The sequence below is a fragment of the Epinephelus lanceolatus genome, chromosome 15 (assembly GCF_041903045.1).
Source record: "Epinephelus lanceolatus isolate andai-2023 chromosome 15, ASM4190304v1, whole genome shotgun sequence".
Classification (NCBI taxonomy): Eukaryota; Metazoa; Chordata; class Actinopteri; order Perciformes; family Serranidae; genus Epinephelus; species Epinephelus lanceolatus.
The window spans coordinates 42,956,575-42,984,371 of record NC_135748.1 but is presented as its reverse complement, the minus strand read 5'-3'; the positions used below and the strand labels follow the sequence as shown (position 1 = coordinate 42,984,371).

General features: G+C 42.2%; 1 protein-coding gene across 2 annotated transcripts in view; it reads left to right on the top strand.

Annotated features, from left to right (window-relative positions):
- The window catches only part of atrn (attractin), a 225,786-nt gene that overhangs the window by 180,239 nt on the left and 17,750 nt on the right, over positions 1 to 27,797 (top strand). For both annotated transcript variants that reach the window (XM_078175381.1, XM_078175380.1), the window contains exon 27: positions 13,178 to 13,285. In XM_078175381.1, coding sequence (XP_078031507.1) covers positions 13,178 to 13,285 — 108 coding nt within the window. The remainder of the gene's footprint in view (positions 1 to 13,177; positions 13,286 to 27,797) is intronic.

Sequence of the window (27,797 nt, the reverse complement as noted above, 5' to 3'; positions counted from 1 at the left end):
AGAGACCGTCCACTAATAGACCCTTTCACTGTTAGTACACAGTATGATGTTTGTTGGTGGGCGGGGCTTAGCTGGAGGCAAAACAGTTCTCCACAGACATTAGCCAGCGCTAGCTAACAAGTTGTGTTGTCTTGTTTTAGACGATGGAGGAAGATGATGTGAGTGGTGTGTTCAGAAACACTCATTGTGAGTGTGGGAGCGCACTCTGACACAAACTGGAGCGTTGATAAATTGGGAGCGCTGTCTGAATGTAGCGTTGGGTTATCCAGAGCAGCGCACTCTCAGAGTGGCAGAGCGCACTCTGGACACTCTGTCTGTGGAGACGGAGCAGCAGAGCGCCGAGCGGAGTGAATGTGTGATTAACTTAACCGTTGGTTCATTCATGTAGAAATATAACGCTGCGTTTCTTCCACCAACAGGGCTCTCATTTTAGTGTAGAGCGTCAGACTGAATTTACCAACGCACCATGTCAGGTCACTCACTCTCCGGGACCGCCAGTGTTACTGGAATAAGTAAACACTGACCAACGGGACCAGACTGGCCGACCCGTATGCTCTCACTCAGTGGATGGATGATGTCACAGGAAGCCAATCTTACAAAGGAGGACCACACTTGTTTGTGTTGCTATGGAAGCTAACGTTAGCTAATGTGCTAAAAAGTTAGCGTTGCAGAGAAATCCAATATTCCTCTTAATCCCTCCCCAGTTTCTGATGAGGTGGACATGATAACCCTTAATACACATAACCTTATTCATCCCTACAACAGGAAATACTTTTTCCCTAACCTGATATGAAGTGTGCGCTGCACATGTGAGCATTTTTGATGATGGCCTCCGTCCAGTCCTTTGGTCTTATCACATTTAACCATAGTTGTCTTTGTTTTTGTTGACGGGCAGTGGCGGCTGGTTTTGAGCCATGACTCCTTCTATTCTGGCTCCCAATAACACAACAAGACAAACACATTTTAACACTCCTATGGAGCCTACAGCCCTGTGGGGGAGAGGCAGCTGCACCTCCAGCTGATAACATGATGTCATTGTGATGTCAGCTCTAAAAGGGTCTACAAGTACGGTAACATTATAACAACAAAGAGTCCCATTTTTCCCAAAAGTGGTTTCGGTCATTTTAGATATTATCACGCAGATGTTTGCATAGTGTTCGGTTCCTGATCAGTGTGGCTTTAATTGGTAATTTGATGCTTTAAAAAGAGGGTTCTGACGTCATGATTGACAGCTGTGTGAGCCAATCGGTGTACGGTGCTGCTAGTGATTGGTCGGATGGGTTTTTGGGCGGGAACTTGATACCAGTAGAGATCACTTTTCTGCAGACTTTGGCTCCAAATGATGTCACCAGTGCAAGATGGCAGCAGCTGTATCTGGATATTTTGGCTTCGTTTTTCTACAGTAGGAGGAAGAGGAGACATGTCGTCCATCTTTATATTATATACAGTCTATGTATCAACATGTTGGGTCCTTGAATTCAAGGGAATTGGGCATGAAATATCCTTTAAAGTCCTTGAACTTGATGTTTAAGAAGATGGATCAATCAGTTATTTAAATACTAAGCAGCAGCAGCAGCTCTCACACTCTGCTAATGCTTGTCATGTTGTTGTTTCTGTCTTTGTGTGTTTACACATGCTAACGTTACCTGCAGGCACGTTTGCTCCTGTGCTCTTTTGTTACTCCACTCTCTCTCTCTCTGTCTCTCTCTCTCTCTGTTTGAGAAAATCCATTTATGGAAACACACACACATACACAACAGCTCATGTGCAGGTATCTCCAAACTGCCTGCATGTATCTGTGTGTGTGTGTGTGTGACTGCCTGCGTCCACCTCTGTGCACACATATCATAATTAGGTTTCTGTATGCACAGTTTGCTCTGCCACAGTCAGATATTCGCTCACACACACACACACACACCTACACACACACACACACTAACTACCCTGCAGAAGACTGAGAGCCAATTTAGGAAGTAGGCGACTTGCACTGTAACTCCTCTGGCTCCTGGTTATCTTTGGAGCGCTGAGTGTTTGCTGTACAGCAGCTGCCTACTCGCAGCGCGGCACAATGAGATTTGTGCAAATTGTATCTTGTGTAGGACTCGGTCCAAGACGACTGTGCTCAGAATTCTCACTCGTCCTCAACTCGATGGTGTCGGTCCAGTTTCTGTCAGCGCTCCTCTCTCACATCTGAACCAACAGTGACGACGTCACTAGCAACATGTTTATTTACTGCGTGTCTGATTGTCTGACTGCTTGTGTTTGTTGCCCTGTTGGACCGTGTTGTGGCGACGTGGCTGTGTTCCCAGACCTCAGAAGGTGATGCTGCGGATAAAATGTTATCATAGCAAATAGGAACGAGGGCCAAGACTTTGCAAAAAAAAAACAGACCCAGGTTGTAAGAAATGAAATACATTTTCTTGGACAATAGTTCAGGTGCAAACAGCTTATTCTGGCTCTGTGTTCCTGTCGGCGACCTCTGGATACAGGATCCACGCTGATGTCAAGTTACAGCCCTCAAATCTTGTTCTCTGGTTCAGACTCACTGCCTCATAAAGTCATTTCCTTTGGCAGCAGGCAAAAATGCTTTACCTCCCCGACACTGAGCTGCACACACACACACACACACACACACACACACTCAGTGACCTGCTAATAAATACAGACGTCCTGTCGAGAAGAAAAAGCCATCTCATGTTTTTCATTTATAAAGCTGCACTGTTGAAGCTTCCACCTTGAATCACTTCTCTCTTTTACATCTAGTAACAAGATACACGAACCAAAAAACTCCTTTAAGGGAGGGCCGTGCCAGCTGACATCTACTGTATGTAATATACTGTCTGTAGTTAACTACCTCATAGCGCCCCATTTTAAAACATCTACACTGTCCCTTGAACCTCAGATATCCCTCATGCATGCACCAACAGGGCTCTGATGGTGAAGGAATTTCCCCTGCAGTGATCAGACGTGGCTCAACAGAGTGATATACATTGTTAGCAACGTTTCTTTTTTCTATCGTTGTAGTGCTCTGTAAATAAGCTGTAGTGTTCGGCTGTTATCAGGTGTTGTTACTTATTAAATGGCAGAGATGTTAAAACAAATAAATCCTTCTTTACTGTTGAAGCAGAAACACACACGGGCAACAAGGCACAATAAAGGGTGCAGCGTTTATTTCAACTCAGACGATTTGGTTGCGTGTGGTTGCTGTGATAGAGAAGTTAAAATGTTGGCACAAGGTAGAGTTCCTCTTTGCTCTGGATGAAGGGAAGCCTGAAGGATCCAGGCAGAGAGATTTGTGTGGTGTTTGTCCCGCCCACCCTCCCTGTGATTGGACTGCTGGGTAAAAAGTGATGGTGACAGCGCGGCTGCTGCATTTTACTCAGTTTTTAATATTTTTCAACTCTTGGCAAAAAAACACCAAACATGGTGCACTCTGCGGAGAACAGACACTCAGCACCTCGTCACGCTGCTGACGTTTGTAGCAGAGTGTAAACACACATGCTCCCATTAACTCTTTGAAACCTGCAGTGACATCACGTTTCCTGTGCTGCTTTCAGGCGCCTTTTGCAAGTATTTAAACCTTTGAACCCTGAGGTCATGGTGCACAACTTGGTATGAAATGTTCCACACATTGCAAAAAATAAAGAAAGGAAGAAAAGGAAAAAAAGATTTAGAAAATAGTTATTTTTAAATGAACTAATAATAATAATATAATGATTCTTATTATTAATCAATAATTATTATTATTATAATATAATAACAACAATTATTATAATTATTATTATTTAAAATTATTTTACATAATTATTATAATTTTTCAGGTCATTTCCTTGTTGGTTTGCTTTTAACTTTTTTTAAAATAACTGTCTTCTTTTCTATTTTACAGATTTCTTGCTAATTTTTGGGTCATTTCTTATTTTGTTGCTCACTGCCTTCTTCCCATGTTTTTTGAAAGAAATGAAGCCAATTTGCTTTCAGGTTTCAAAGGGCTAATTTAAAAAACAACATGAACCTTGCGGTTGTTGCAGTTGCTTGTTCACACATGAGATTGCCCTACGCAGTACAGTTGTTGAATTGGTTTCAGGTGCTCTGCGACCTATATTGTTTGTTATTGATTGTTTTTAGGATTATAGTATTCGTTTATATTCCTTGTTTATTATGTAGTTGTAAAGTGATTTTAATCTCAATGACAAAACAACAACAAAAAGCATTTAGCAGCAGAAAGAGATGATGTTTCCCTCTGGAGGCGGTGGAGACCAAAACAAAGAGAAAAGGACTGTGAGTGTAGGACTCTGTCACGTCGGCATCATGACTCACTGCTGGCTGACGACTTCTTCGCTAACAACTTTAGAAGGGAATGATAAATTTATGTTAACAGCTGGTTCCTAAGTTGTGAAACTGGTGAAAACACATCTGTAAAATCAACATCAGCTCATGTTTCTGCAGCAGAATCACATAAATTCTTCACAGAGATGATTTAAATTTTCATGAAAACAGTCAGATTCAACATTTTAGTGTCGTTCTCTGTTTTTAATTGTCAATGAAAATGTTTTAAATCCAGGTTGGTGAAACCTGCAGATTATTGTTCAGTAACACAATCAACTGTGGACAGTTTCAGTTTTACAGTAAATCTATGTAATCGTGAATATAAGCAGTGTGTGTGTGTTGAGCCAGGCGTCTGTGTTTAGACAGAGGTTGCCTGCCTGTGAGACAGGAGGACAGGCTGTTTGCAGAGAGGCTGCGTGGAGGTGGACTGAATCTCTAAAGTTTGTTTACCGCAACATTCAGATGCTCCTCCATCTGCTTTTTATCCACTAAATCAATTCTGTTGCTTTGTGCTGTTCAAGGAGCTGCGCTTATGAAAAAGGATGTGTCTGCATGCAGATTCGCGCCTCTCCTGCTTCCTGTTCACCACACAGATCCACAGTGTGATGTTGCCGCCCGGCTCGGCCTGTTGCGTCATTGTGAAGGATTCTGCCCGAGTGCAGAACTTCTCTCAGTTTGTTTCTTCCCTCAGAGAGAGTCTGAGCGGGAGTGTCTGGATTCGGCTGGTCAGACAGGAAGTCAGTGGATTTATTAAGAAGAGTTTGTGTTAATAGATGATAATTTATGTCAAAGCAGAGCGGAGCAGACTCCAGAGCAAGATGGCAGAGTCCTCGGGGTGCTGTGTTGCTACACACCCGGCAGTCATCACACTCACAGAGGCTACATATTTTGGCTCACAGACACTTCACGCAGTGGGACATCTAATCATGACAAATCGGGACTCGGCACAATGAGCTGCTCATTTGTGTTTTCATTAGTTAGTGCGTGTTGACTGCTGCGGTGGCACCAGAGAGTGTTCAACAACAAGACGTCAGACTGGTCTCACGCTTTGTATTTGTGTTTGTGGTAACGAGGCGACTCTTTGTGTTTGGATTCAGACTTTATAAGTGTTCTGCTTATATGTCTCTGTTGTAGTGTGAGGTTGAGCTTTCTTTCGTCTTATAAACCATATTTTCTACTGCATCTCCTCCACAATTAGTAATATTCTAATTCAGTTTCATCACTGGCTTCTTTAAACACTTTTGTCTTTTATCAAATGTGCTAATTAACTTCCTGTAGAAAATATAAAGAGGAATGCACTCAGGCAGTATCCAGGTAGGTTGCGCTCCGTCCTCCACCAGCTGACATTAAACTGGCTGCAATCGCTTCACACACACTCTCATCGTTGCATCACTTCTCTCCAGCTGCTGTGTGAATTAATAGTGTGTGTGCTTATTTTAGGTCACCTAATTAAAGAGTGTAAAGTTAGCCTTAATAGTTTGTGAGGAGTTGTGCGAGCTTTGAGTCGTTTAGGGTTGCAACTGGGAATTATTTTTGATACCAGTTAATCCATCAGAGCTCCAGGCTCAGGCCCACCTCTGCTGCTGGGTCCATCTCACAGGATCCATGGTGGAAAATCACACCTGTTTATGGCACTTTTATATTTAATAAATGGACCTGCACTCGTGTGGCGCTTTTCTAGTCTTCCAACCACTCAAAGCGCTTTTACACTACATGTCACATTCACACACTGGTGGACGAGGCAGCCTTACATGGTGCCGCCTGCTCCTGAGCTTGAACACACTCACACACTGATGGAACAGCCATCAGAAGCAATTTGGGTGCAGTCTCTTATCCAGGGATACTTCTACATGTGGCCTGGAGTAGCCGGGGATCGAACCGCCAATCTTCCGATTTGAGCCACAGTGATACATTACACCACTTCCATGCCACTGAATGAGTAGACCTGTTAAAAGCTGACTAAACATTCGGTTTCATGTTTAGGTGACATGTAATATTTGTCGTGCTTTTCTTGTGTTTGTCATTTGTAAATAAGTGTGTTATATTGATAGATGCCATGTATCTGCAGAGTGCGAAGGGTTAATATAGATTCCACATGACCTACAGAGGTAAATAATACAACCTTGACACTGTTTTTTAATATAAGTGTTACTTATATAGTTCGGTAACGTCATGTTGAGCAGCAGTTATCTTCCATACTGACATCATGAGTCAGCTAATATTAGCTGATGTTGCTGTATATCAGCTGGTTCCCAACTGGTCCAGATGTCTTGTCAGTCATTAGTTCAAGGTCCACACAGTTTAATACATTCAATGTCACTCTTGTTTGACCGTGTCATTGATGTAGTTTGCTGGCTCTGTCCAGTCTGTTAGTCACTCACTCTACAGCAGGAAACAGCACTTCAAAGTAAAGGATTTGGGCAGGAAATTCACTGTACTTCAAAATAATGTGTTTTTTACGAACTTGATGTGTTCCAAAGTCACTTGTGGTGCCGTTTGGATCTTGACCCACCAGTTGGGCACCACTGCTGTATTCGACAGTAGCAAGCTACCACTGGCAAAATCATAGGGTTGGAATTTGAGTTATTTACTACTTATTGCAACTACGTTAAGGCCCTGACACACCAAGCCCATGGTCGGCCATCGGCCAAAGTCGGGCCGTCGGTGAGCGTCTGTTGGCCTAGTTTTTGCGGTGTGTCCTGCACTGTCGGCACTTCGGCGTCAGCAGCTTTGCGGCAGCATGACCGGAGGGAAGCACGGCCAGTTAGCCTCCGCTAGTCTCTGAGCTAGCCCCGGCTCTCCGTTTGGATCCAACCGGAGCACCGAGCCCTGGTTTGTTATTCAGGTTAAAGTGGGAAGAAGCAGCGGGTTTATCGGGCAGCTGAGTGAAGTGGAGCCTGCGGAGGAAACACCGGGACCGTCTGGATGTAATAGTCCGTGGAGGTGCTGCGGTGCTCGGCTGCACAGATAGGAAACCCCTCGGCTGACAGGATGTACCACTCTCTCACTCCGCTCTCTCTCACGCAGGCGCAGAACGTACGTGCTACTTGGCCGTCGGATGTAGTCCGTGTAGTGTGTTCAAATGCAACTGACACAGGGCGACGTGAGGCGACGTAGACGACGCAACAGTTGGCTTTCGTTGCCGCTAGTTCTTTGATGTCGGTTTGGTGTGTCTGCACCTTTACGTTACGTAACCTATATGTATAAGATACAGTTAGAAATATATGTATATATATATATATATATATATATATATATATATATATATATTTATATATGTATATGAAAGTTGCTCAGTGGCGCATGAAGCCAAAAAAGCTCTTATTTCTGCAGTATGAATTTGCTCAGATGATCTGTGCTGCTTTGGCATCATTGGGCCCATAGAGCAGGTACGCTAGAGACGTACCGCCGCCAAGCGTGGCCTAGCGGGAAACTTCCACTGGCCATGTGGCTAACTTCTGGTTTAGCACTCTGCTAACTTGTGGATAACACAATTTAGTCTTGTGGCTCTTTTAGACTTTCCAAATGTTATTGGTCTGAGCGAGTTATTTCATGTGGGCCTGTGACGCTCAAAAATGTATCTAGTGATTTCCAGACGTGTCTTTCCCAGTGTCACTCTATGGGAAAATGTGTGACCGACCCCAGACCTCCTGTTTGCCCACTGTGTAAATTGGCTTCAAACCCTGGCACACCTCCTGGAGGCCTGGCTCCGTCAAAGGTTAAAAATAAAAAACAATTTTCCCTCCAGCTCCTGTACAGCTCACTAATTAACAAGCAAAACAACAAGTTGTGGATTCACAGGTTTTATCTTGGGAGCAGAGTCTCTGGACTCTGTCGGGAACCTCACAGTGATGATTCCATGTTTCAGAAACATTTTAATTAGTGTCAGATGAGCTGGGAGGCAGACGGAGCCAAGCTCGCTGTAGTCTGCGTCAATAAGCTAAGCTAAGCTAAGCCAAGCTAACAGGCTGCCAGATGTAGCCTCGTATTTAAGAGTGATATTGATGTGATTTATTACTGAGCCACTGAGCCAGAGTGTGAAGATGCAGATTCACTAAAATGTTAAACAATTCTGTTTTAAAAGAAGAGACTGGAGGAAAACAAGAGTTCAGCTCCTCCTCGTCCAGCTGCTCCTCCACAGAGGAGCGCAGACAGATCTGGATACAGACACATGCAGGAGTTTAATGAGCTGACTCGCTCCACAAAGACAATCCAGGACACTGAGACATTTCTCCCTCCTCGTCTTCACTGTAGAGAAACAGAGACGTTCCCTGCAGCTGTTTCTGTAACCTTTGGTGAGGATGTTATTACAGGGCATCACAGTTAGAGAGGAAGAGCTGACGTGTCGATAGAGACGATTGACGGCCTCACAGGGACGAAAACACTCAGCAGATTAAATACAGGCTGTGGACGAGTCAGACGGGGGGTCACCACCCTCACACGTCAGCCTCAACCCCCCCACATGAACATGTGTTGATACAGACATACGATGTGTGAAACGCTGCCCTTTACTTCCACCTGTCCTCTGTTCCACTGTGACAAGATGGAGGATGCATCAGGTCAGGCTTCTTTGGATGTTTGTCTACATATAAAACTCAGCACAGAAAAACTGCGTCATGTGACATCATCACTGATTGACTTGCTTTAGTATTATTTTTTTTAATTATTAATTTATCAACGATCAATCAGCTGTGTTTATACCTCTACACAGGTGATAGCTGTGGCTGAAGGCGTTTTCAGGTTGTCCGTCTCATTCTCATAAACACCGTATCACCTAAAGAGCACCTCGTTCATTCGGAATCAAAGATGAACTGATTAGAAACTTGGTGGTCAAAGGTCAAGGTCACTGTGATCATGCATGTGTTTCATTTCTGTGAACATGATACCACAAACACGACGGAATTTTTCAACTTTTGGAACAAATGTTCACTTGGACTCAAGAATAAACTTATTAGAATTTTTTGTGGTCAAAGGTCACTATGACCTCATCTGTCTCATTCTCGTCAAAGCGATATCTCAAGAACATTTTGAAACAATTTTTAAAATTTGGCACAAACATTCAGTCGGACTTGGGGATGAACTGATCAGATTTTGGTGGTCAAAGGTCACTGTGACCCTGCATCGGTCTTATTATCACGAACGTGATGTCTCAAGAACACCTTGATGGAATTTCTTCAGCTTTGACACAAACGTTCACTTGGACTGAACAATAAGGTTATCAGATTTTGGTGGTTAAAGGTCAAGGTCACTGTGACCTTGCATTTGTATCATTCTTGTGAACATGATGTGTCACATCTCATCAATACTCTGATGGAATTTCATCAAATTTGGCACAGAAGTCCACTTGGACTCAAGAATGAACTGATTAGAATGTGGTGGTTGAAGGTTAATGGTCAAGGTCACTGTGACCTTGTCTGCCTTATTCTTGTGAACATGATATCTCGAGAATGTCTTGAAGTAATATTTTCAAATTTAGCACAAACAGTTATTTGGAGCCAAAGATGAACTGACTAGAAATTTAATGGTCACAGGTCCAGGTCACTGTGAACTTGTATCCATTTCATCCTTGTGTAATCTCTCAAGAACACACTGAAGCAGTTTTTTTAAAAATTTGGCACAAACATTCACTTGGACTCAACAATGAGGTGATCAGATTTTGGCGGTCACCATGACCTCATAAAACTGTCCATACATCCGTCCCGTTCTTATGAACGCAGTATCTCAAGAACACCTTGAAAGATTTTTTTTCAAATTTGGCACAAATGTTCACTTGGACTCAAAGATAAAGTGACGAGATTTTGGTAGTCAAAGGTCAAGGTCACTGTGACCTCATCCGTTGTGTTCTCATGAAGGCGTTATGACAATAATTATTACGTAACTTGATAATTCTGACAAATCTTCTGTGTGTGAAGCATTCATGTTTTCACTGACATGGATGGAGACTGCCAGAGACACTTGACTGGTGGGCGGAGTCATACAACCACAGGGTGGACTGGTGGGCGGAGTCATACAACCACAGGGTGGACTGGTGGGCGGAGTCATACAACCACAGGATGGGCTGGTGGGCGGAGTCATACAACCACAGGATGGGCTGGTGGGCGGAGTCATACAACCACAGGGTGGACTGGTGGGCGGAGTCATACAACCACAGGATGGACTGGTGGGCGGAGTCATACAACCACAGGGTGGACTGGTGGGCGGAGTCATACAACCACAGGATGGACTGGTGGGCGGAGTCATACAACCACAGGATGGACTGGTAGGCGGAGTCATACAACCACAGGATGGACTGGTAGGCGGAGTCATTTGCCGCTCTGACAGTCGACGGCTCGGGAGCATCGCCATGTTTACTCTGCTCTCTGGTTTACTTCAATGTCTCCTCTCTGATCTTCACACTTCCACATTATTACAATCCCCATTTTCCTCTTTACCAGTTTCTTCTTCTTCTAATTTGCCTTATTTCCTCTTCTGCTCTCTCTGTTCTCAGCTTCTGTTCCCTCTCACCCTCTGCCTCCTCCCTTATAATCACCTCCCTCCTTCTCCTCCTCCTCCTCCTCCTCTGGCCAAGGTCCATGCTATAAATCAGCCCAGAATGAGACTGTGCCTCTGCCCTGCAGTGATGGAAAGTTACATTAGGAGTACATTTACTCAAGTACTGTACACTTTAAATGGTACTTTGCATCACTGTTTCCACCATATGATTATCTTTATATCTGCATCACTGTGTTTTCGTGAACATTTTACCTTCTGCTCCACTGACACAACAGTTTATATACAGATCAGTTTATATACAGAACAAACACCGTGCTCGTCTGACGCATCTGCAGCAGGTTACATTACTGTAACACCCTTTTCACTGGACTTCCCAAACAGACCGTGGGTCGTCTTCAGCTCATTCAGAGTGCTGCAGTGAGAGTTCTAACTGTGAAACTAGAACGCATCACACCTGAACTGAAAACTGTCCACCGGCTGCAGCGCGGTACAGAATTGATTTAAAAGTACCACTGCCTGTTTACAAGACCATAAATGGTGCGGCCCTGACATATATCTCCAACCTGCTTCAGCCCAACCATTCTCCTGAATGTACAGAGGAGTCAGACTGAATCAGGTGAAGGTGTATTTAGTTGCTGTGGTGATGCTCTCTGGAACAAACTGTCTGATAACCCGAGATCTGCTGCAGCTGGATCATCGTTTAAAAACAGTCTGAAACAAGTTTCTCTGTCAGGCTCATGGTGGTTAGTGTTTGTCTGAGCCTGTGTTCCTGTTGTGGTCCAGTTGTGAGTGTTTTATTACATCATTACTGATTTATAAAGAGTTAAAAGCACCGTTTTGGATAATTAGTACTTCTACTATTGAGACTTAAAACTGCACCAATGAATATATTTATATTAACTAGAGATGTTAACAGTTAATCATAACCGTGACCAGTTACACATGTCGGCCTGTAGGTTGATTTTCTGCATTTCTCATTCATCAAATACCTTTTGTAACGCCATCCCATCCCAACAGTGTTGCCATGGAAACATTGTGCCCACCCTCTAGTCTCCCCCAGGACACCATGGTGAGTAAGCAGCTCACCATGGTAGGGTGCAATGTTTCCACAGCAAGCTAGTGGTAATCCCAACTGAGTGGCCCTGCTAGCTAGCTCCCACCTGACCTGAGTGGTGCAGAGCGGCCAAGGCTAATATTAGCTAACCAGTTTAGCCCAGAGGATGGGCTGCAGGCACTATGTTTCTGCATGTTTACGCAGCTGTCCAGATGTCTGTCAGCAAAGCCAACAGGAAATACGAGAAAAGTCAAAACATTTACATTAAAAATGTTTATAATTTCACCACCTCTAAATGGACAGAGCTTTGAAATGCGGCGCTAAAGCTAACTGAGTCAGTGGAGCGCCAGACTAAAACAGAGGGCCTCTTGAATTCACGTCATTTTTTCTTCTTCTTTTTTTTTCTTAATTAAGAATTTACTAGTTACGTACTGGTTAATGAGTTCCAGTTTATTGACTATGATTATGTTCCTTTTACTTCATTAATCAGAGGAGAGGGGTGGCTGTGGTGTGACTTTGTTTTTGGTTGTTTTTTTTTATTATGATCCTCCCTGAAGCTCCAGATATTTCTCCATGACCCTCCCTGAGGGGCTGGAGGAAAACACATGACCCTCCCTCCACCATACATGAGTTATTAGATTTTTAAAACTTATCATTTTATGTTTGAAAGTTAAACATTGAAGAAGAAATCCTGGAGTTAGAAAAAGTCTCAGTTTTTCACTCTTGTCGTGCAAACAGTTTATTTTTGATTAAACTTTAAATGCAGAATAAAGTGATTTTGATAAAAAATCACTATTTCAAGCAGATTTGGTTATGTTTTTTACCTGATAGAAACATTTGTCGCACATGATGTGTCCAAGGACTGTTGTAAATTTGAAAATCAATGATAACAATGATCATTTCAGTTTTGACAGTTTCCGGCTGATGGTGTCATTTAGGTGATTTCTGTAAAGAAAACATGCCTTCCAAACAACTTGGCGGTGAAATAAATACAAAATACAAATTAAAAAAAACATAAGTTTCTCCCCAGTGCTTAAGAAATGATTTGACATCCCTCCCTCTTTTCGCACTCCCCGCTTATAAGTGACGAACAGTCCCTTACAGATCTGGATACCTCTTTCAAGCCTCCTTGATTTAAATTTTTGTATGAACTGTTCCTTAAAAAACAACTTCTCAGTGTTAATAAATAAATTATGTTCATTACCTGCAGATGAAACACGCTGGGCTGTTGATTGGAGAATAGTCCATCTGTATTTACTCGTCACTGACCTTCGCACTTGTCTTCTTCTTCCTCCTTCTCCATAGCAACTGCTGAGGGAGATGCAACAGATGGCCAGCCGGCCTTTTGCCACTATCAACGTCGCCTTGGAGACGGACGAGGAGCCACCTGACCTGATAGGAGGAAACGTCAAGGTGAGCACAACCTTTTTCTGAGAGCGATGGCCGCCCAAACCCCAGAGATCTGACTTTTTGTCTGGGCTGACAGAGACCGCGAAGGGGGGGGGGGGGGGGGCTCCATTTATCACGGGCGTCATCGCTCATCCTCCCTCAGGTGGGAGCTCAGTCTTGTGCCCGTCAACTGCGGTTTGTGATTACAGTGGCTGACTGATAGATATTCCTCACATCATCTGTTCCACGTCATTTTTGAGTCTGAACTCTTAAAGGTAGTTCCATTAGTTTTCAACAAGCCAAGGAGGCTAAATTGAGCTCACTTAGGAGGAAGAGTTTGAAGTGTAGTGCAGGTCTAGTACACATAATGAGGGTCAATGCAGTGTGCATTTCGCCGGGACAGTGTGAAGGCCGCAGGATGATGAAAGTGGGCTGCTGATGAGTAACACGGTGCATTATACCAGTTATGGTGGGTAGGCTGTGAATTCTAATGAGAATGAATTCAGTTAACCCTGGAGTTAAATACATGCAGATGAGAGTAAAGTATTGCAGATTAAGACTATACTTAGAAATGAGATAAGACTTTCGTTCCAACATTGAGATATTCTTCATTTGGAAGAGAAATAATTATTTAACGCCCACTCGCGGGAAATGTTTGCTGGCATGAAAATTAAGAACATTAGGGGACACTATTAAAAGTCATGATTCATCTGTGAAAACAGACGTGTTTTGGTGCAGCGAACCATCTGTGTTTTTAAAAACTCTGACGGAGGAATCCAAGGTAACTTCTGACAATATGGACGTGCAGCATGTTGGAACAAAACCACTCATATCGGAGAGCAACAGCGGAAGACAGAGTCAGACTGAAAATATGGCTCCATATTCTAAACACACCATGATTCTCTTGTTTGGACCATGTTTTATTTGGCCAGCTCACAGCATCAGGTTCAAAGTCACAATAGGTCCTGAGGGTCTGAGTCACATCAACTTGAACCAACACAAGTGGGAATTTAATTTAACCCCCAAAACCAGACACAATAGGAGCAGTTTTTGGACATTCAGAATGTCCGCTGGTTGTGAAATACGGCTTCTTGCCTGTTTACCGTCAGCTCTGTCAACATATCCTCAAATAACAGTTCCTTTGATATCTTATGAAAACGGTTTGTATGATATCTAACGAATTAGCTGCTGATGACTTTGCACCTTTATGGTTAGGTCAGTTCGAGGAAAAGAATTGTGGTTGGACATCATGTTACATACTTAACGTAAGGTTACATAGGTTAGGTTCCAGAGAAGAATCGTGGTTGGGTGCTGTCATGTTATGTACCTAACGTAAACTTACGTAGCTTAGGTTTCGGAAAAGAATCGTGGTTGGGTGTTGTCATGTTACATACTTAACACAAAATTATTTAAGTTAGGTTTAGGAAAGTAAAGTTATTTATGTTAGAGTTAGTGATAGAAACATGGTTTGGTGTCCTCATGTTTTGTACTCAGCTTAAAATGACCCAGTGTACACACAGGACCCAAACACTCATCTCCGGGAGGAAAGTCCTGAGTTTGTTTGACCCATCGCCCACACCAGCCTGCCTCCTTACGCTGACTTTCACTCTTCTTACTATGTCCTTCTTTACTCCCACAACACAACACATTGATCTCGTGATCGCAGCCTTCACTGTTACATGGGTTATAGAAGAATTCTGGTGTTTTTCGTAGGTATACATATGAACAGGTCATATGTCTGTTCATTATACACAGACTACACAGCCAACAGTTTGTAAGGCTGAGAGGTGGAGACGCACGCCTCAAAGACAAACGCATATTTACTGTCTGAAGAAGAAACACGCCTAGTTTTAAACATTATGAAAGATTTGGATATTAAAAGCGAGATTTAGAAAAGTAAAACTTTTCTAGAAGGTTGCTGAAGGAATGAAAGATGGAGGCTGTGTAAGCACAGTCGAACACGTCCACCACTGCTGGAAAACTCTCAAATGATCCTGTTTCAATGCAAGAAAGCAAAATGTAAGAAACAGTTTCAGCTGTTCCACTTTCCTTAGTTTGACGTGGTAAATGACATGTTGAGGCACAATAATCAGAGAATGTGTGGCTGCGTGTAAACGGGAATGTTAGCCATATAAACAGCTCAGTAGGATTTATTTTTTAAATAAGGGCAAAAACTTTTGTGCAGGTAAGCCTAGGCACTGTCTATTGGTACAGAAAGTAAATATAAAGTTGAGCCAAAGTTTTAGCCAGAGAAATGCACTCATTGTTGAGCTGTGATTTTGGAAGCAGGCCCAACGTCTTTGGCTGCATTTTAAAGCCGTGACGAAGACCTGCAGTGGTCGAAACATGTTTGTTTCAATAATTTAGCCACGACAATAAAACTTTTTTAATATTTCCTTACTCATTTTCTGGGTGCCTCAATTGCCGCTCTGTGTATCCTGTTGTTTCCTGTTCTCCATGAGCACCCGACAGAAGGTTTGGATCTACCTTTGATTACACAGAGCTACGAGTCGCCTCTCTTTTTCTAAGCTGAGTGGGAATATTGTATCTTTTGTAATAAGGGCAAAACCTGGAATATTTTGTGCACGAACGCGTAGTCACTGTTGTATTGGTACAAAAAGTGAGTGAATAAGTAAATATAAAGTTGAGTCAAAGTTTTAGCCAGAGACATGCATTCATGTTTGAACTGTGATTTTGGATTCAGCCCAACGTCTTTCTGCTTTTGTGATTTTTTGCATTTATGACTTTGCATTGCTGCTGCTATTGTTGTCTGGTTTGAGATAATAATGTTTCCTTGTGTTTCTTTACTAAGAGGAAACATGTCTATACTTCCAAATCACAAAAAAACACACATTTTCTCACCAATAATTGCATCAGCCATGACGACGTTTGGAGATATTGTATCTCTGTGTGAAAACTCTGCCATGACTATTTTAAAAAGCCTCCCTCTGAACAGTTTTTATTGGGACTGTTTCTGAGGAAGTGTTGAAGAAAGAAAACTCTACATGAAAGTGTTTATAATCTCAGCAGAGAGAGAAAAGTCATTCAGCCTAAATATTCTGAATGAAGACACGTCAGCTGAGTAAAGGAGACACACACTTCCTGTGAAGAGGAAACAACAATCGAACTAACAGAGTCACAGTCAGAAGAACAGAGCGAGATAAGGAACGTCTGCGAGGTCGTCTAATCAACAGCGATCATCAGGATAAAACAGATTTCTTTCTTCTCAAATAAGGAGATTAAGTTTTAACAAAGAATTTGTCACAGGTGTTTTTGTCTTGATTTTCCACCACAGGTAGAAATTACCTGACACTGTCATCTGCTTTTTAGAATATATTTTTTCAATGCTGTGAGCGCTACGAACCAAACGTCTCTGTGTGGAGGTAGAAATCTGAAACACCTGGGAAATTAACTGCATCACTACACACTGCTCAGAGTAACAGGGCAGGTTTATGTGTGTGTGATTTGGACAAATGGACACTTTAATCCTCTGAAACACTTGTTGAAAGTATTAATCAGTGATACAGATGTCAGCAGGCTCCTGATGAATATGCTCTCACCACAAGTTTAGCGGCTCTATCAACCCAATCACCAGGAGAAAATGGCATTGTACGTTTCAACAATACTGTTGTTAACATGCTGTTATGTTCAGGCACAAAAACCACTTAGTTGTGTTTAGAAAAAGATCATGTTTGGCTTAAAATACCTGCTTTCCATGGCACAACCCTGGCTGGAAAAGCAGCCTCAAAAGCTGCTGTAAACTCAGCAGTGACTCGTTTAATCGAAATCAGTTTTGTTATTTGTTGATCTGGATCAGTGATCTGCAGCCTGGCAGGTGTCTCCCTAAGGTGTCACACCCTCCACCTCCTGATGACAAAATCAGCTCATAAACTACATCACTGTAGAAACATTTAAATGATATGTACGAAACGTGTTGTAGCATAAATGAGACTTAAAATAACTCAGGCTCAGACATAGAGTTGCACATGTGAGGGTCTTTTAATCTCGAGAGGGAGCCGTAGAATTGATACTGCATGACAGTTTATATTGTCTGACAGACAAGCTGTATCAGTTCACAAATCTGTGACACTCCTTACAAGCTTTCCCACACACACACATTCAACGTGCTTCCCGTCACTTAAGCTGCTGTTTCATGTTATTCAGATAACCATTCCTGGGAACATTTGCTTCTCCTCACTAGGCCTGGGCCCTATAGGCCTAAAATAATATCAGGATAGGTATTTTTGCGATAACCATATTCTTGACAATTTGACAATTTTTATATATTTTTTAAATGTATTATTTATTTAGGGAAATACTATTGTAACAAGTTTGCTTCAAATCTTCAGTAAAAACTAAAGAAAAATGATCTCTCGTTTCTTTAGTTTGTGAACAACAACAGTAACTCAGAGTCTGATTCAGATTCTGTTACAATATTAATAGTTCAACTAAATCAAGTCTACCACTAATTACAAATTTAAAAAATGTCCCCTGGGATATATATATATATATATATACATATATATATATATATATATATATATATATATATATATATATATATATATATATATATACATATATTATATATATATATATATATATATAAAGCATCTGTAATCAGTCCCTCCAGGATCTCGTGGCAAAAAAACCTTGAATTTGCCGCCAATTTTGTCAAAAATTGCGGCTTTTTTTTTTTAAAGATATTTTTTGGGGCATTTTTAATTTTATTTGATAGGACAGACAAGTGTGAAGGGGGGAGAGAGAGAGGGAGTGACATGCAGCAAAGGGCCACAGGCTGGAGTCGAACCCGGGCCGCTGCGGCAACAGCCTTGTACATGGGGCGCCTGCTTTACCACTAAGCCACCAACGCCCCCAAAATTGCGGCATATTTATGTGTTGTTGTTTTTTTGCAGGAAATTGCGGTAAATGACAAAAATTGCGGCTAATGACAAAAGGAGAAAAAAAAAAGATTTAATAAGTCATGTAATCACTTGCTACAATAATCAAACTGAATACTGAATATTACAAAAATAGCTGCCAGTGTTTTTTATTGTTCTCTTCTTAAGTTTTATTGAATTAGTTTCAAAACATGGACTCCAATAATGTTGCAAAAAATCCTGAGTGAATATTGTCGCTCTCAAACCAGACAATGTGACTGTACAACAACAACATGTCAGCTCCATCTTCTGTAAACATAACATTTTAATACATTCAACACATCTTGTCTGCATTTACACAGTGTAAATTCTTATGTCACTACAGAGCGTTTCTCCATACTGCAATGCCAATAGCGCATTTGATGACGTGTCTGATGACGTTTCAAATGACGTCACATGCACGGAAAATGCGGAAAAACATGGAAAAATCGTGGGACTTTAGAAGAATTGCAAGCCCCCGCAAATATTGCGAAATTTCGTTGAATTTGTGTTAATTATTGCAATCGCAAGATCGCGATTTTCTGGAGGGACTGTCTGATCATCAGGCTGTAACCTGTGACAGGCTGTTATGACACAGTCACATATATGGAGTTTGTTCACGTAGGTTTCCATCACCAAAGGTTTGTGACAGAATCAGAGAGGAGAGGGAGAGACGCTGTGCTGCTGCCAGAGGAGCCGCTGAATGAGTTCCCTCTGAGCGCTAAGAGAAGGAAAACATTCAGGACGCCACACTTTATTCCACACTACTGAAGCTGCTCCTCTTTTTACTGGAACCACCAAGGAGTCGGGAATAATTTACCTTTCAGCTGTGCTTGTTGTTGCCAGCAGCATGATGTCAATATGTCAATGAGACAAAATATCACAATATGAATTTTTGATATGATATTAAAAATTATACAAGTATTATTGTGAACAGGATGATGTGGCACAGCCCTGCTCCTCACATACACAAATATGTCAGGCATGTCAGGCCATCTACAATACAAACATACAAATGTAACATATTTGTTGTTTGCAGAAACGAACAACGAACATTGTTGGCTTCATGATGGACTTATCTCAAAAAACTGTATCAAAGTCGATGCAACCGAAACAACGGCATCGTCCTCTTTTATTCCACAAAATCTGCTCCCTCGACAAAACCTGTCGCCTACATTACCCATAATGCAACTCAACTGCTGACAGTCCAGTGAGAGATTTTGATGTGTTGCGATACAAGACTCAAATGTAGCCCAAAAGCTGCGAGGAGGTTTGGTAAGCTCGCTCTGTTTGAACTCCACACCTGCTTATTTATTTAATTTTCGACCTTGTAGCCCTGGTGCTGACTCAAGTGACATCACTTAAGGCGGTTTATCAAACACAGCTCCCTCTGGGGTCACAAAATACTGGATACAACTTTTTTCCTCACTTCTGTGGAAAGGCCTGTGCAGTCCATACTGGGACAAATTGCTGATCTCAGTCTTTTACCAAATGAAAGAAGCAATCTGTTAATAGATCTAGGTCCAGAATTTCTGCGTATATTTTAATGTGGAGTGCTGCAGTAGATTTGAACGTATAGAAGAATCAGTCCACCAGATTAAACGTGGAGCTGGAGCCTGTTGAAGCGGAAGAAGGGGAGATTTAAACGTAAAGATCAAGCTGAGTTGGAGATAGTGTTCGAGAAGACTCTATTACAGAGAAGAGTTTGATGCACTCGCAGAGTTGAAGTAGGCTGGAGTAGATTTAAATGCAGATACGGAGCAAAGAGGCAGCGGCACAGCACGTCTGAAAAAATAGGAACTGCGCCGACTTATAGAAATTGTAGTTGAGTATTCAGCGGGCACGGAGCTGCGGGCAGGTATACCTGTGACTGTGCACTCTGTGATGAATGACCTCTGAATGCAGATGTAGTGCAGAATTATAGGGCTGTTTCGGCGGGGTGGCTCGGGGCCCCTCGGCGCTGACAGGGGCCATGCATCTCAAGGGGCTCGGCTCCTGAGCACAAGGTTACTCCCAGCAAAGGCTGCAGGGCCCCTGGGGACGATCAGCAGCTAATCAAACCCCCGTGGGACTGAAACTTCACTTTGTCCTCTGTTCACCTCTCTTCTTCTTCACTCCTCTGTTCACCTCTCTTCTTCTTTACCCCCCCCCCCTTTCTTTTTGTCCTGTTCTCCATTTTGTCCCTTTTGTCTCAGTTCTACCTCCCTTGTGTCTTATGTTTTTTCTCTCCTCTTCATTCTGTTTATCTTTTCTTTTCTTGTCCATATTCTTCCTCTTCCTGTAGTGCTGTTTATCAGTCTGATAGTTTTGTTGTGAGCTGCAGAGTGTTGCAGATATCAGCCGTAGAGATGTCCGTCTTCTTTCCAGTATAATGGATCTAGAGGTCACTCAGCTTGTGGAGCTCAAAGCACCAAAAAAAATACATCTAAAAAAACTCACCATCAGTGTCTCTTTACAGAAATCATGACCTGTTTACTCAAGATAATCCACAGACCTTGTTGTGAGCAGTTTCATGTAGGAACTATTTTCTTTCTACCAAACTACACCCACCAACTGTATCACTGCACAGAAGGACGTGTGCATCTACTCATTCAGACTTTGACAAAGGACACACACCTGTACAATCCAGACAAGCAGCAGGTATTTCACAACGCAGTGTGCTGTTTGTGTTTATCACCAGTTAAAGTTTAACTTGCTGAGTCACACACAAACAGTGCATCAGCAGTGTTTGATTACACCTGTTCAGCACATGCTCAGTGTGGTTCTCCTTCAGGGAACTTACTTCAGTTTCTAACCATCACTCCTGTTCTTGTAGCGCCGTGTTGCGTTTTGAGAGACGAGGCATCTGCAGAAGATTCTAGGCTCCGTTATGTAAATCCAACTTTTAAACTAGCTGTTGTCGAGCTCAAATGAGATTCAGCAACTGCACAGCTCATTTTTAACATCAAACATTTTTTTCGGAAACATATTTCAGTGAACTGTTTCTGTAATATGAGATAAAGTTTCCAAACAAGCCACAATGTTGATTTAGTTTGTGATCTGGCAGCAGACAGCCCACAGGCTTAAAGGGGAACTAATGTTTTTTCAACCTGGGCCCTATTTTCCGATCTACTTTTGTCTAAATGAGTGATAGGATGTTCAATATGTGACATGTCTCCAGTACGAAGCTAGGGCTGACCTGCATGCAGCTATATTAAATAATAGGGCACTCAGACAGCGTCAAACAACGTCAAAATACGTCCACTAAAAGTGCATTTTTTTCTCACAGATAGGCTCGGATTGTTAGTGTAATTATCTAACAACATAACGGAAAGGAGAAATGAACGTGTGTGTTTACCTTTAGCTGGATTCAGACATGTTCCTCTGCCTGTTGCTGCTCCCTCTCTCTCCTCGTCCGCTCTTCAGTTTCAATGAGCTCTGTGTCCGTGTGCATCCGTGTACTCCGTGTTCAAATAAATACGGGCGCTCATCAAATTCAAATGGCTCATCCAGATCCAGTTGGTCAAAATCGGGTCAAAATTTGTTTGTTGTGGCGAGTCAAAACACTCACTCAGAGAGTGAAAGTCTGGCTCTGAAATCTCACGTCTCGCGAGATTTGAGTTGTTGCAGGAAGTTACCGCTGGAGTGACCTCACAAACGTGAGGAGTTACTGTGTTTGGAGTAGTCATGGCTGAATTTTGACCTGTTTATTCTTATTTTGTTTCCAGGGAAACACAGAAATCTAATCTGTAAACAAAAAAAGAAAAAGATTTCAGTCCTTCACACCTTCGAATGAGCACAAATTCAATAATACACATTTATGAAACAACCTTTAACAGAACTGTTTTTCACATGAAAAATGTCTTTAAAGAAATAACCATCATATTTCTTCTCTAATATCTGTTTTATATCGCTGTGAAAACATCGACACATTTCTCCTTCAAACAGCTGATTTATTTAAGTTTCTCACCAAAAGCTTCATTTTACACAATTACTTTGAACACATCATGAGAATGTTATAATTCACCTTCCCCCAGTACTCATTTTTACGGAATAGAGCTTGAACGCATCACAGTGTAAATCAGTGCAACCTCAGTGAGCTGTTGGTTGTGTCCACCAGCTGTTTAGAGGTAACGATAACTAGCTGCTAACTGCTAACAGCTAACTTAACGAGCTCTCCTCCTGCTGATCCTCTCAGTAGTGTCGTGGTAGTTGAGTGGTTTTGACATGATGATGATACAGCGTGTTTCAGGGTTCATGTGAGGTCAGATAACTCCGCCCATCTCACACAGAGAGCGGGTAAAGTGTAAGGAGGTGGCGAGGAACCCAGAAAAACAGCCTCTCTATTATGTAGTAGGCTTTGTGTAGTTATGTTGTTGTGGCCTTATGTCATATGTCAAAATAACAGTAGTAATAGTATCATAGTGAGTGGCGCACCCTGTGCATGATGGCGTCCTGAGCATTCGCCTCTCCTGCCTATGACACAGGCCGGCACTGTCTGTGGATTATCAAGTCAGACATCTCTACGGCTGATATCTCAGACACTCTGTGACTCACACCTAAGCTATCTGGATTTATAAACAGCACAACATGAGAGGAAAACATTTATTTTTGATTTTGGGTAAACGGTCTCTTTAAAGTAATCTGTGTTTTCTCTTGTCGTCTAATTTTCCCTTCTCTTCGTCTCCATTCACCTCCTTTCTTCTCTGCTGTTCTTCCTGGTTTCATCATTTTTCTTCTCTCCTGTTTTTCTTTTTTCTGTTTCTCACCTGTTTGTCTTCTTTTTTCTTTTCACATCATTTTTTCCTCCTCTGTTCTCTGTCTTGTTCCCCTCACCTTATTTATGTTTCATCACCTTTCCTTTCTCTTTTTTCAGATTTAATTGTCTTGTGGCCTTGTTTCCCTCCTCCTAGTTTCAGTTTACTCTTCTTCTCTTTTGGCTGTTTATCATCCCTTTTCTTTTTCTTTTGTCTTGGTTTGTCTCTACCTCCTCCTCTTCTGTCTTCTATTTTCTTTGTATCCGTTCCCTTCTTTTCTTCTCCTCCCTCTCGTCTCCTCTCTGACATCCTCACTTCACTATAGTGTTCTCCTCTAATTTACCAGCCCTTTACTGATGCTATCGGCTGTCTGGGGTTTTCTGTTGGCCTTATCTGCTGCCTCTGTTTGTGTGTGTTTGTGTGTGTGTGTGTGTGTGTGTGTGTGTGTGTGTGCTGCTGTGTAAAAAAGAAAAGATGCAACTTGCTGTGGAAATCAGGCGCCCTCCACCTCCTCCTGCGTCTCTGCTTTCCCCTTTCTTCTCCCACCTCTCCTCTTCTTTTCTTCCATTCTTCCCGGCGTGCTCTCCTCCTCTTCGTCAGGGCAGGAGCCTCCCAGAAGCAGAGATCCAATTTAGATCTTCCTCCTCAGCTTTCTGTGCCTTCACCAGCCCGACCGGTGAGCGCACACTATCCTATCTCCTCGTGGCTCAGATTGAGCGACTCAGAGCAGGTTCTTCCCCTTGTTTCCACGCTGTTTTATCAGGATGCTACAGTGGTGTATTAAGACCCGCCATCGGAGTATAAGGGGGGCCGGGCGCCTCACAGTGAGCTGAAGATCATTAAAGTTGTTTATAGCCTCGGTGGGAAGTCCAAACTTGCTCTGCTGATGAGATATATTCACTCGGCTTCTGCCAAATGGAGCTTGCGGCCCCGGCATCACGGGCAGATGATTACCTTCCTGACGCCTTCTGCTCTGCTTTTATTTATAGATACCGTGGGACGAGAGAAAATCGGGACATTTGATGCAAAAAAAAAAGGGGGCAGTGGAGAAACAGTTCAGGTTTATCTAACATAATGTGGTGCTGCGTTTTATTCAATCTACCAATCGGCCTCCACTCACTGTACACTGCATTAAATTACTGATCAAATACCAAATGTGTGAGTGCGGTAATCTTGAGTTCAGTGATTGGCAGGGGAGAGGAAGTAAGGTCAAAGGTCGAGACACCAGAGGAAAGCTCAATTATGATCATTTCTGAGAGATAAGAGTGATGTAAAAACTCACACGTACTGTGAAGAGGAGTCATGCAGCAAAGTCCAGGTGACAGCAGACCGAAGATTTTCTGAATATTTTCCGTATGATGTGAAGAAGACAAGAGGCGTGACACAATCCTGTCTTTAATGTCTGAAGTTTAATTTATATTTAGACGTAAACTGCCTTCCTTATTTTTTCCTGTAGAAAAACAGCACCAAAACAGTACATCATCATCAGTCATCAATTTAAGTCTCAGCATATCTGCAGTATTCACCATCAGACCATTAGAGGCAGCATGATGTACAAATTTGCTCCAAACAGAGCTGAGTGAAACAGCCTATGAATAATACTGCTTTTTTAGGCTGTATCACGATACACAGTATATATTTCAATATTCTGAAATCTCCTCTAAACTGCTGCAGACCATGAAAATACAAAAGTACAACATAATATACAGTTAGGATCATTTAAAAAGTGAAGTAGCTTCTGGTATATAACAAAAGTACTGTCATAATAAAGTTAAATAAAGTCTGTTTTTTAAGGTGTTATATCAAAAAGTTAGATTCTTCATATCATTTCTACTGATTAGCAGCTTGTTTATGTCTAAAGAAGAAGTTCGACCAACCACAAACTTGCCCCGCAGCATTTCAATAACGGCACACTCAAAGTTGTGACATATGCCTGCCTCCACAGAACTGATGAAACTTGATCTGTATGTTCAGATGTTTTTGGTATTTTTGGCGCCCCCTATAGATTTTGCTCAAACTGCTTTGGCACACCAATCACCCAACATGTATAGAACATATCTACCAAGATTTGTGATGATTGCACACATCGTTTCAGATATGGCCAATTTCATCCAAGCCCCACCCCGAGTGGATTTTTATTTGCTGATTGCCATGTTTTTTGACCAGTTTTGCTCACTCGTATAAGGAAGTTGTATTTTTATCCTGAGATGGTGTGAACCAGTGTTGGTGTTGAGAAACTCAAAATTCATCAACATCTGTTTATTTTACTGTTTTTCAAAAAATTAAAAAAATGTCTGAATATCTAGTGAGGCAGAGGTTAATGGTTCATGGGGCTTTTTTGTAGAACACAATGAGCTGCATGTGTTGGCCAAATGTCAAGTCAGTCGGACTTATACCAAAAATTAATAATGATAACAAACTGGCACAAACTCAGTAGGGTTCTGTCCCTTCAGGGCTTGAACCCTAATAATAACAGTTATAATAACAATAAGAATAACAATAATAATAAAACACTGGCAAAGGCATCAGCTTTATTAGCGATTAGCAAAACCCTATCAGTAAGTGAGAGTGTAGAGACCAGTGAGTCCCATCCTGTTGTTCCTGTAGTGTACCTTAGTGTATTTACACAGGACATACAGTACCAGCACCACAGAGCAGTTAAACTAAGCCCACCCAAATATTCAGCAGCAACCTTGGTCTCCGGGAAGTAGAATTGTTTGCAGTCCTTACGCTGTCGGCCTCAGAACTTAACGGAGGTTGCAGGTCGTAACTGGTGACTCAATCTTTATGAATAATTTTCACTTCAACCAACAGTTCAGAGACACGAGGTGAGAGAAAGACGAAACAGCGCTAATGACAAACGGTGTTTTTATCTGTTATAATCAGTCTGAACTTCTCACCTATTTGAACAAAACATTTTCAAAGTATTATTGTCTCTTGTTCCACAAAGAATGTGCTGCCTCTTTCTGAGTCCTGTTAGCTCTGAGGAGTTCCTGGAGGTGGCCATTTTTAAAGGGACAGTTCACCCCAAAATTATGATGCATATCTTTCCTCTTTACCTGTAGAGCTGTTTATCAGTCCAGGTAGTTTTGATGTGAGCTGCAGAGTGTTGGAGATATCAGCTGTACAGATGTCTGCCCTCTCTTCAGTATAATGGAGTTAGATGACACTCAGCTTGTGGAGCTCAAAGCGCCAAAAAAATCCATTTGAAAATCTTATCATCAATGTCTCTTTCCAGAAATCATGACCCTGTTACTCAAGATAATCCACAGACCTTGTTGTGAGCAGTTTCATGTAGGAACTATTTTCTGCTGAGCCAGCCAATAGGGCTTATTTTTGGAATTCAATACCTTTAACAGGTCGACTGAAATAGCCAAGTAGTGTCTAAAACAGAGGGTATCAAACAGAGTAGATACAAAAGGTATCGAATAAAGTAGAAACCAGAAGGTATCAAAAGAAGTAGAGACAAAAGGTATCGAATGAAGTAGAAACCAGAAGGTATCAAAAGAAGTAGAGACAAAAGGTATCGAAGGAAGTAGAAACAAAAGGTATCGAATGAAGTAGAAACCAGAAGGTATCAAAAGAAGTAGAAACAAGAGGTATCGAAGGAAGTAGAAACAAAAGGTATCGAATGAAGTAGAAACAAAAGGTATCGAATGAAGTAGAAACCGGAAGGTATCAAAAGAAGTAGAGACAAAAGGTATCGAAGGAAGTAGAAACAAAAGGTATCGAATGAAGTAGAAACCAGAAGGTATCAAAAGAAGTAGAAACAAGAGGTATCGAAGGAAGTAGAAACAAAAGGTATCGAATGAAGTAGAAACCAGAAGGTATCAAAAGAAGTAGAAACAAGAGGTATCGAAGGAAGTAGAAACAAAAGGTATCGAATGAAGTAGAAACAAAAGGTATCGAAGGAAGTAGAAACAAAAGGTATCGAATGAAGTAGAAACAAAGGTATCGAATGAATGACGTACTCTATTGGTATCGGTATCGTTAAGGGTCCTGGTATCATCATTTTTGTAAATAATGCTCAGCCCTACCCACCAACTGTATCACTGACCAGAGGGAAGCATGCATCTACTGCTAGCTCATGACACGATGCTGGTTATGGTCACTCAGCAACCTCAGATGTAACCTGCTTTTATGCCTACGAAAGTCGGCTCAGAGTCAGCGCAACAGTAGCACCCAACAACCAACTTCGGGTTTCCAGGCGTTAAAGGCTCCAGCATGTGTCCTGGCCACAAGTCAAGTGCCATCTAGCTCTGTTATACTAGAGAGATGGCAGATGTCTCTACGGGCGATATCTCCAACACTCTGCAGCTCACATTGAAACTATCTAGACTGATAAACAGCTCCACAGCTTAAGAGGACAGATATGTACTCTTGATTTTAGGGTGAACTGTCCCTTTAACTTGCACTAGTTCATAGAGCTGGAGGTCTGTCTGATCTGTTTCACGTCAGTTGTGTCTCAGATTTCTAACTCAGTGAGATAAAGTTTATCATGTTTATCTTCAGTGTTTAGTTTAAAGACATTGCAATATGGCGTTATTATCACAGGCTGACAAACAGTTCGTCTGCAAACACAAGCCAACTGAATAAAACTCATCAAAGCGGGCTCAGAGGAAGTGGCTGTACCTGGTGAGTCATAGCAACAGGGAGTTTGACTCGCTCTCGTCGCTGGCGGGGGGAAAGTCATCCCCAGCTGCTGCTAAAGTAGAGATGAATGCAGCGGATGAAAGCGAAGCAGCATGCGGCCGCGGTGTATGCCCACAGCAGTGTGTGTGTGTGTGTGTGTGTGTGTGGGCTCAGCAGCTATCCCACGTGCTGGGCTAATTACTGGAGGTAATTTAACAAAACCTTTTGCCGCTCTGCCTGGCCAGTCTA